Raw genomic sequence first — 11,227 nt, 5'->3', positions numbered from 1 at the left:
TGCTAAACCTCATTTTATATGGCCGGACCAGCCTATACCCCCAACGAAAAGCAAGACTATTCACAGTTGCAGATTCTTGCTTTTAGCTTTTAATGTAAGAAAAAGCTTAATTTCTGGAGGGAAATTAAAACACTTTTGCTTAAATCACATGTATTCATTTTCCAGTTTGCTGATAACCCCACAAGTAGTATTTCCATCTGCTGAGCTGCCTTGAGAATGAATGTTGGAAACACAGGCCCGAATCACCTCTTCATTTAGGCTGTCACTTGCAATACCTGTTTGAAGACTGTTGTGTCCAGATTTGGTGGCCGGACTTTCTTGGACTACACTTCCTCTGTTGCCCACGGCATTTGACATCCAGTTATAGAAACTCACAGACGATGGTTCAGACAGCAAAGGGTGTTCAGATAACATGTCTGTGGCCACAGTATTTCCTACACAGATAAAGCAGAAGCTTTAGCATTTGTTGTGCCCAGGTCAGCAAAAACCAGATATGAATTTTACCGACAACAACTACTTACTATAAAAATAAACTTAATAGACATGGTTTAATCCAGTAAATTACATGTCAAGCAATACTACAGGGGCTACCACAGAAGTTACTCTACGACACTAATGGACGTTGCACTACAAGTGTCTTTGCAGTTACTGATCTCTACCATTAACTAGGACGAGCCATGAAGAAACCAAAGTACCTTTTTTTCTGAATAATATTTCATTCCCTGACAGCAAAGGAGAGAAATTTTAGAGAAAATGCAGTATCAAACTGAACTGGCTTTCTTTTATGTAAGTTATAACAAAGCATTCTGAAAAACAATTTCAACATACATATTTCAAGCATCTACAAAATACACTGGTTCAAAAGATCATTACTAAAAATTACTGCCAATTACGATACACAAACTAAGTTACTGGAACATTAGTTTCAAGCCACTTTTTGAAGGTCAAAAAACAATGACAAATACAGAACGATCATTTCCTTACTACTTCAAAAAGACTCAAATCATTATGCATTATACTCAAGAAGTAGGACAGCTAAGTAAAGGAAAAAATATTTTAATTTCTTAGCTGTTTGTTTGTTGGGTTTTTTTTAACCCTACCTGATGCACTCAGTGATTGCCTCTAGGCAATGGTATGGTGCAGCCAACTCTAGGAAATGCAACTAACCACTATGATTCTTATTCGGAGGAAAGAAAGGGAATCTTAAACCAGAAAGCCTCATAGTGAAAATACAGTACATTTACTAAATCATTAAAATAAAATCAGTCCTCCCTTGCCCTCCTGTTAGCTTACTTACACCTCATCATACCTGTTCTGGTTAAGGAACTACTTTTAACTGCCGTTGTGCTTCTTTGAGGAGTCCCTTCCAAAAGATTATGCAGGCTAGGAAAGCTCCCCGTCAGGTAGCTGAGCAGACTCTCTTTCCTTGGGCTTTCTCTGACTGCCGTTCCCGAACGGCCGACGTGCACCGGCGAGTCTGTAGCTGTATCTCCACTCGTGTAACTCAAGGAATGATACGGATGTATACCCTTGGGGAGAAAACAAAGACCCTTATGAACCAAGACAGTAATGAAGCACGGTGTAAACTGCAAAAAGGAAGCAATGCCTGGTCTGAATAAGAGATTGCAACACACTACCTAAAAAATTCTCACTCCTGCAAACTTTTGGCCAAGTAGCACTTTCATTTGGGGCAGGTTTTAGCACCACACAGAGATTGTGCGTAACGGTGCTATTGAATTCCTCAGCTTTAAAATAATTTTATGCATAAAGCCAGTTTTAGAACCCTAACAAGTAACGAATGGAGCTGCAGATATGTAGAATTCACCTAAAGCATGGTGGCAGAAGGAGCAGTGCATACCTATAACTGAATATAAGTCTGGTCTTGGCCTGAAGACCAAACCTCTTCCATCCCCAGTATAACAGCAAGTGCAACATCTGGGGAACATGAAGAACAGACTTGTGGCACCAAGAAGTCGGCTCCTGGTCCACCTAAATGCTTAAAGCTATCAAACAGGTTTCATGTCTTCAGATTTGAGGGTGCCTGAGCACTGTCACAGGTTATGGAATCTCCATCCTTGGAGATATTCCAAAACTACCTGGGCATACACATTGTGCAACTGGCTCTAAGCGGCCCTGCCCGAGCAAGGGGGTCAGACAAGATGAGCTCCAGACATTCCTTTCCATTTCCATCATGCTGTGAGAAAAAACAGCTGAAAAGGAATCACTATAAGCCATTAAGGTAACATACATACAGAAGACAATAAATTAAAACAAGCAAAAAAACCCCAAGTCTCAAAACTCTCAAACATTCACAGATTCAGAAAGTTATTGGAGAGCTTTGTCAGCCTTAGCTTTTGTATCATATTTGGATCCTCACGTCTGCTTCCATAAATAGGTGAAAAGCCGTAAAAGTTAATACATATCCTCAAAAGATGCACGTATATGTTGTTTTCAAAGCATGACTCTGAAGGTAATTCCCAAAAACCAAATTAAAAGAGGTACAATACAAGCCAATTCATCGAGCATCACTTTCCAGAGGCAAGGCACATACCCTCCACGTGTTACAGTTGTCGTTAATCCCTTTTCACCCGAGTATTTATTGACCTGCGTCCTCCCACACTGCTTCAAAACAGGCCAGCTACAAACCACCTGCCCCTCGTGCCTGGGGCTAAGAAACTTACCTTTATTTTCAGAACAGAATCACTGTGAGTGTGAGTCTTCGATAATTTCCGCATGATCTCAGCACCCGTTACAGGCCCAGAAGAGCCACCAGCAGGCGGAGGGCGATTCGCTGTTCCTTCCAAGAGCATCGTATGCTCGCTGACAGTAGCTGGAACCAAGCAAAAAGTTGTTCTCATTTCTATATTCCCTATACAAGGGAATTTCTATACAACAAGGGAATTTCTATATTTCCTATACAAGGGAATCAAGGTTATCTGTTATTAGGTGCTTTTATTTACAAGCAGTCATGAACTGCCAAATTCTGACACACACCTACACACAGCTGTCTAGGGAATTTTAAGAAAAATAAGAAAGCCTCAGACATGGGTCTATTGGATTTTGTTTGATAAACCAAGCACAAATCTTATAGTCCTTCTGATGTCATGCCACTGTTGCTCTGGGCTACAGATCCAGAAGCACGTTGCTAGATTTCCCTTTCCTTTCCTGGCTCTGGCACAGCTGATCATTTTTTGAACAAAGATGCTTACATCTGCATGAATCCCATCTCCAAGTGTATGTAAACAAGGCAACAAAATTGCCACTTCCAACATTGTTGTTGAAAAACAGACCACACAGAAAAAAAAATTAAATACTTCACTGTTTCTAATAGTCTGTTTCTACTCAACCACAGCAGATAAATTTGAGAAGAGGCGTCAAAAATTTTCACCATGCTGTACAATTACATCCAAGTTACACAAATAAACACATTTGATTTTCCTCTCTTTAAGCTGGTAACTGCTGCCTGGCTTTTAACTTAAAGCAGATTCTCCTTGTTAGTCAAAAGATATTTTTTCCTGTTACATAATTGTTCCTTGAAAACAGAAAAACAAACACTGTATTCCTGAGAATACTAGCATGGTACATAGTTGCTACGAACACAAAATAACAAACTATGACAGCAAAAAAGCGTGCTCCAACAACATCTACTTTTTTATGTTCTTTTCTGCTGTCTTTAAGTCAGCTCTATATCAAGTACAAAGCTGGCAACACGTAAGCTGGCAACGGACATCTACCACACAGGGAGTAGTAAAAGTGATCCAAAAAAAAAAGTCTTCACAAAGAACAAGTAAGAAGGTAAGTTTGATGCTATTCCTGAAAGAGTTCATAGAATCCCACGCTACAATTCTGAACTGAGCTTAGAAGCTGCATACCAGATTTCCAACTCCAAGCTTGCAAATGCTTATATTGATGTAAATATGGCAAAGCATGTGAAAAAGAAAAATCAAGTCTCCCATTATGTTTTTCTCTAAACAAGCAGTAATTATTCTAATACTATATTTATAATTGCAGGCAGTATCAGAAAACTAAAGTTATTTTCAAAAATAAGAATATAATGTGTTCAAGCATTAGAACTAAAGAAGATACAAACGCTGAGAGAAGCTACTCGTGCCTATGAATTTTCCTGGAGGCAAAAGAACACGGAAGTACCTGCATCAAATTCAAACTCTGCTCCATCAGCACTCGTGTCACTCTGAAGACCCCCTCCGTTGTCTAATCCAAGCCCATCCTCATGCTCGTGGCAGGCATTTGTCTGTAATTTAACCGGCTGAGTGGGGCGGTGCAAGCTGACTCCTTTGAAGGCTGGGGTCACCACAATGAACTTCATCCACTGCCTTGCTAAGGCAACGAGACCTTTCTTTAAGGTTACTAAGGCAGGAAGGCCATCGCTCTTGGAAGGGGAAAAAAAAAAAAAAAAATAAAAAATTTAAAAATACATACCACAGCATTTTTAACCAAACTAGGGGAACAAGCAAAGTCACAACTGCCTTGAGCACAAAGAGGGTTATGACAGGAACACACCAGCATCACACAACATCCATGCAGACAGAAGAATCCAGAGCACTAACAGGTAAAAATGATCTCTTCACTGAACACAGTAAATCCATTCATCTACACGGCCTGAGGATCTGGCCCAAGATGTCAAAAATAAACAACAGGAAGTAAGCTCAGCAAATACAGAACTGAAAGTACTTCGATAGTTAAAAGGCCCTAAACTACAGAATATAACTCACAACAGTACTAGATGGACTGTAGAAACAGAACTGAAATTAAGATGAGGGTTTGTGCCCGGTGTTGAAAAGCAGTATTTTAACAACATAAACTTGAGGCATAAAATGGGGATAGCTTTGATTCCATCACTGAATTGTGCTACTTCTGCCACAAATTGTGCCATTCTGAGTACTGGGCTCTGGGCTGAAAAGGTTGAAAACCGCAGTGTTTAAGTCTGACAGCCATGGAAGTGGATTATGAAGGTGACACCAAATCAGAAACAAGCACTCCTCCCTGTGCCTAATGTGTTTGTTCAAACCATTATTTACCACCATAATCCAGATATTTATATTCCAATGCCACAAGGAAAAAAGATTAGATTCTTAAGCCTTAAAGTTTCTATAGTTCTAGCTCTTTTCTTCACCTGTCTGCATTATCCAAGTTATTTCTAAAAGACATGAAATCAAGTTCTGAGGGGTAGAATTTTGAAGAAGCTAATGTGTGCATGTGCTCGCCTTAATAATTCAGATCTATTCATTTCAAAATGACAGATGCAAATTTTGTAGAGAAAATGAAATCTGATAACAAGGCCATCAACAATTCTGAAGACATGCCTTTTTGGTTTATGATTTCTCATATACTTACTAATAAAACAGTTTGATAAAAATTACGCATATACAGAGGCCCCAATAAAAACAGCAGATCTCAAAGAAAATAAGATTAAAGAAGCCACATGTACTTATCAATTTAATGATATATTTCTTTTCCATTTATCTTGTTTGTTAACCTTCCTTAAGCTGTTGTGTAATTGAAGACATTAGAATTAGTACACCTGAAACTAACACAATGAGTTATTTCCATTTTTACAGAGTAACTGGAAACTCACCATGGTGGCATCTTCAATAATGGAGTAATTTGCTTGATGAAGGTAGTGGTGCAATATATTACACAGTAAACAGGAAGGATTTTCTTGCAAGAAACGAGCCACTTTGGTAAGCCTGTTGTACTTGCTTCTCAGAGGAAAGTGCACACTTTTATTCTAGATTAAAAACGTAAATTTTTCACACATCAACATACTTCTAAATCTAACACATGCATCAACTACAAGATTTCACCCATAATGTCACAAAACTTCTAACCCTATTTTGAACTGCAGCAACTGCCATTTGCTACCTGAATATCTGCTTTATTTTGTAATGGCACATGTGAAAAATCACGCTTGATGGTTGTTTATTTATATGAAGTAATAAAGCAGAAGGTTGGATTCAAACCACAGACTTTCCCAAGTTATTCCTGGACTAAAAGACATAAACGCACAGCTAGATGATATTTTTCCAAGAAACAGATGATTCCTAATTAAGAAAAATAAGGCACTTACCTAATTTGGATTAATTCTAGAAATGGGCTAGGCAAACAAATATGAAGGGAGGTACGAGTAAGAGACTGATGTAAAGGATGATTTTTGAGCACAGCAGCACACTAGTCTGACAGTAAGCACGTCTATTTTAAAGAGCAGGACAGGATCGGAACTACAGTGATCGCCTCAAGATCTTCCCACTAGATGGTGCCAAGTAAGGGAACAGCAGAAAACTGCCCACACACAAGCAAGGCCCGTAGTAAATCACTGTAACACCCAATTTGTCCTAAAAGTTCTATCGATTCTAGTTGTTAACAAAAAACCCCGTCTATTTTGTGTTTCTTGCTAGTATGATTTGCAGTCACTACGCTCATCCTGTCTTCCTCAAGCAGCTCCAATAAACACAAAGATTCAATACACTGCAGGAGCACAGAAATTCACATTTTCTCCTGAAAGATGCCCAGAATATGTCCTAATTTAACACTTTGTTATTTCTTAAGATAAACCACATGCTATAGTTAGATTTCTTACTCTCCCCTTTCAAAAGGCAGAATTTCCAGTTATTTTACCTGGAAATGCACTCCTGTAAAAAGCACAAGACTTCCTCACTAGTAAAAAGGGACCTCTTTCCACTGAAATTTTAACACTATATAGGAAGTACAGGTAGTGAGTTCTTGTGACCAATTCTCAAACTAAAAGCTCATACGAGGTGCTACAAATTTGTCAGTGAAAATATCCAGAACCCCAAAGGAATACATATTGCATATTACACGTCCTTATTGTGATATGCCTACTGATAGATTTGACCCAGGCCATTTACCTCTAAAGCTTCTGTCATAATGCAACCCATGACGGCACAGATTCGCAGAGTTCCTTCAGTTTCTAGTTTATTTAATGAGGATTTCACCTGATCAATGGGAACAAGCCAAGCACCAACTGCAGGCGTTGCGGTACTCAAAAGGTTCAGCTGCCTGTTGAGAAAAATAAAAAGGCTTAGGTATTCACATTCAGCAGCAGCAGGTGGCAGGATTTTCTAATGCTGTTGTGAATGACCTTCAAACAGGCCTAGTACGACAGAACAACTTTACAAACTAACAAGCACAGACATTGCCTGGAGATTGCAAAAAGTACCTAAGGTGAGTTTTGTTCTACTCGTTTACACACTCATGAGTCCACTCTTGCCGGTTTCTCCCATTTACATTCCCTACTGAAATCACAGTTTGCGATTTTCCTCACTAACCAAATCCCACATTAACTGTCACACAACACATCATAAAGAAGATTTCTTGAAGGGCTCAGGCAAGAGTAACAGGAAAACCACATAATATTTTCTAATTCGTAACTCAATATTGAGCTTAAACTACAGATGCACAGGAGTATTTGCCTCTTTCTGCATAGGCAACATGAAAAACGAACTTAAAAAAGATATATCTTGAACTTTATAGTATGATGGCAGAGATATCATGGGTTAAACATCAGGTTTAACCTGATGTTGATGAATACCAAAAGCACTGAGTGCTCGTCTTGTCTAGCATCTCCTACTCAAAACTAAATATCCTCCCCCTGCCTTTCTCCTTCATACATTTCAGTTACACTCAAAGTTCGTTGTTGCAATTCTTTAATCCTGGTGGGGTTTTTTTCATCTTTCTTTTCATCTTTAAAACATATCTAAATAAAAGTTTTCTAGGAACATATCCATATAAATGAAAAAAATTAAAAAACAAAGCTTGTTTACTGTGATATATCTGAAATCCAAAGTTTTCATCTCCAGAGAAGCTTCAAAAATTATTGAAATTACATTCAGAATCTACAATCACAATTTCACAAAGCAGAATTGTTTTTTTAACATCAGGTAAAATTATACCTTGAAAATACGTGAGCTGGAGAACGCACATTGGTAGGAGCTGCAAAACTAAACCAAATTTCTTTGATTGTTAACTTCATGCTGCAAGAGTCAGGAGGAGGAGGCATCAAGGGTATATCTTTTTTGAGATCATCAGATTCAACTCCTTCATCCTTAAAAAAGGAAACAGTCAAATGTGAGGGTTTTTTCCCCTCAAGTGATTACTTTGAAAGCCATTAACATACCATACTGTGCACTGCTGATACAGTTTTGCGTGCATTTAAGCAAGGAAAAAGAAACTAATGTTGTCGACCAACTCTCCAAAGAAAATACCAAAAGAAAGCTCTAAGTTTAGTATGCAAGTGGAGAATATGAATGCAGTTGGCACAACATCGACAAAACAGTCTCAACTTTGTTACTAATGTTAATCACTTAAAAACCTGAAAACAAACAAACAAAAAAGCCCCAAACTACAAAACCAACTAAAATAAAATCACCAAAAAACCAAACCACAACCCGAGACCAATCACTTCCGCACAGTAAGTACATACCTGCTCATCTGAAACTGAATTGCCATTAATATCTGAAGAGGGGCTTATTCTATCACAAGGAAGGTTGTCGTCAGACACATCAGTATTGTAACCACTACCCGTCGGAGAGTCTGAGGAGTTATTTGACGCAAGCAATCCACCTCTCTCTGTATCTCTTGATTTACCCATGACTCCAAATGTATTATACAACACTGCTCCAGATTGTCTTCCTCCTGTAAAAGCACGAGACTGTAAATGTTTGCCGTGCACCAACATCTATACATCATGTCCATACAGCAGATACTTAAGAGGAGAAATACATGTGATGTAGGTTAAACAAGATGTGCTACCATTTTATGCAACAATTTTAACTGCTGCATAAAAATTTTAGTGATAACAACTAGTTGTAGAGCTTCTTGAAGACAATCTTCCAACCGAGACTGTTCGATGATTCTAGGATTCTGATCCTATGTTCCAAGTAGATTAAGAGCACACACATGAAGACTATTGCCCTGACAAGAATATCTTGGATGACAGAAATATATATATACACACATACACACACTGTGGTTTTTTCCATTTTGAAGCCAGCTTTCCCCTCCAAAAACAAAATTTGGGCCTATATGGAGACACCTACTGCGGGTACGATTGCAAGGTCATGATCAGTGAAAGCATCAATTTCTACTTCCACTTTAAGTCCAGAAACTGCTGAAACCAGTTTATATGAAATTATTTCATGTATTATTAAGTGGTATTGACTACTAGAAGTTCTGTAATTGTAGAATCTACTCTCTGATATGATTTATTTACAACAGACCTGTACTTTTTAGTGGCATCTACATTCACCAATTTCTAATCAAATAATCACTAAATTGTAAGACCTGTTAGCAATTTCGCAAAACAAAATATGAAGTATATATAAGCTTTACCTTTTATAGTTAAATTTTCAATTCCACACTCGAACATGATCCAACCCCATTTCTCTTGACTAGGACCAATTCGAGTTACATCCGGAACAGCTTGTGGATCCGTTTCATCCACAAAAGCAAACTCATCCAACTCCTCCAAAGTAAAAAGAACTTTTGACTTCCCAAAAGGAATAGCTGTTATTGCGCAAGTTCCAATATCTGTGAATACAAAAACATTTACCACTTTCTTAGGAAACAAAAAACAACTTTACATATTCAATAACTGTCTGAAGTTTATGGTGTTTTGGGAGTGTTTTGCTATTCCTCAAACAGGGGGGGAGAAAAAAAAACACTTTATTCCTGGTATGTTAATATGGGTACGGAAATTTTAAAGTTCAGGAAAAACAAGGACCAAGCAACACGAGGTTAAGGCTTTGAGACATTCTCAATCCTAACGCATCTGCCCCTCTTCAGCTTTTTGTAGAGTCATGGTTTCCACAACGTGTAAGAATAAGCTCCTCAGATCTGTATCTGAAACTGGTAATTATCCTGAAAATGCTTTATTTAAAAAAATCCGAATAAATACCTACAATTTAATAACAACAAGTAACAGCGGCATTAGCAGTGGATAAGACGTATTGGCAGAAACACATTTGTTATTAACTATATAGAAGGATATTTGGAAATCAAGTTCTAATTTTACTTCAAAGACTGCTTCTTGGTTGGAAGCATGCTATGTCTGCTTTGGGAGGACATAAAACACTAAGTCCCACTGATTCTTAAGAAAATTCAGACTCAAATAGTTTTTAATTCATTGTCATCTTTGCTGTCCAACATACAGGAGGGTACTATGACACCATCATTTCTTTGATGTTAGGATGTAGCTTAAATAGAAATCCTTTCTTCTAGTGACATTTCTGAAGGAATATTTTAAATAATTTTATACCTATTGCCTATTAACTGACACACAGAGCTAAATGTCAAATATCTGAGTGAAAGAACTGCACTGAGCCAATTTACATCCCTTCCAGCCCTCACTCTCTGCCCCCAACTTGTAACTGCAATCACTTTTCAAGTACACATGAAAAGCTAAGATCCCTAGAAAGGCATTTCTCAAACCTTTTAAATAGAAGATGATGAGCTTTCCTGGTTGGAACTCCAAAATGACTTGGCCGCCTTCCATGTCTGCAGCATACCTAACATCAGACACTACCGCTCAAATTCTACCCGTGACTAAGTAAAACAAGTAGCTAACCATTTTAATGTACTCTTACTGCTTTTGCTTTCCTCTCATTTAATTTACTCACTCATCGTAGCTCAGTGCTGTGTTGTTTGTTTATTGTGTGGTTTTTTAATCATACTTGCTTCACAGAACAGTTCCTCATGTGCTAAAAATTCATATTCTTTACAGGACAGAGTAAAACCCGACACTAACTGTCACAGATCCCATCTGAATGGAATCAGTTTTAACAAAAACTGCCTCTATTTTTCATCATCGTTCCAGGTGAGATATTCCATGTTATAGCAGCTGAACTTAATTCATAGCTCCTTGGAAGAATTTTATTAACACAAACAAGAAGGAAGACAATTGGGCAGAACTAATTTTCAGTTTTATAGTTCTTATAGTTAAAAATCAATAGCTTGTCACACTGAAATAGCCAGCACAAGATGCACATTATGGCATATTATCTCAAAATTGTTAGAAAGTAATAAGAAAGAAAATAAGCGTAATTCATTCCCTGCATCAGGTGACAACAATTGGTAGTTGAGAAGAGAACGAGTGGAAGGAAGGGAGCCCAGGCCTGAAATTTTACCACTGCATGTTAATGTTGACAATGGAACCCACCTGCCCCACAAACAGCTTAAAAGTTTGTCCTGA

General features: G+C 38.1%; 1 protein-coding gene across 1 annotated transcript in view; it reads right to left on the bottom strand.

The window, feature by feature from the left end:
• The window catches only part of KIAA1109 (KIAA1109 ortholog), a 100,401-nt gene that overhangs the window by 45,784 nt on the left and 43,390 nt on the right, over nt 1-11,227 (bottom strand). The window contains exons 34-42 of the mRNA XM_009869187.1: nt 9,370-9,567; nt 8,462-8,673; nt 7,932-8,083; nt 6,888-7,038; nt 5,597-5,749; nt 4,150-4,390; nt 2,682-2,830; nt 1,310-1,529; nt 276-434 (exon numbers count right to left, since the gene is read on the bottom strand). Of these exons, the coding sequence (XP_009867489.1) occupies nt 276-434; nt 1,310-1,529; nt 2,682-2,830; nt 4,150-4,390; nt 5,597-5,749; nt 6,888-7,038; nt 7,932-8,083; nt 8,462-8,673; nt 9,370-9,567 (1,635 nt within the window). The remainder of the gene's footprint in view (nt 1-275; nt 435-1,309; nt 1,530-2,681; nt 2,831-4,149; nt 4,391-5,596; nt 5,750-6,887; nt 7,039-7,931; nt 8,084-8,461; nt 8,674-9,369; nt 9,568-11,227) is intronic.

The sequence above is a fragment of the Apaloderma vittatum genome, unplaced genomic scaffold (genome assembly GCF_000703405.1).
Source record: "Apaloderma vittatum isolate BGI_N311 unplaced genomic scaffold, ASM70340v1 scaffold11035, whole genome shotgun sequence".
NCBI lineage: Eukaryota > Metazoa > Chordata > Aves > Trogoniformes > Trogonidae > Apaloderma > Apaloderma vittatum.
This window is presented reverse-complemented; position numbering and strand designations above follow the sequence as displayed.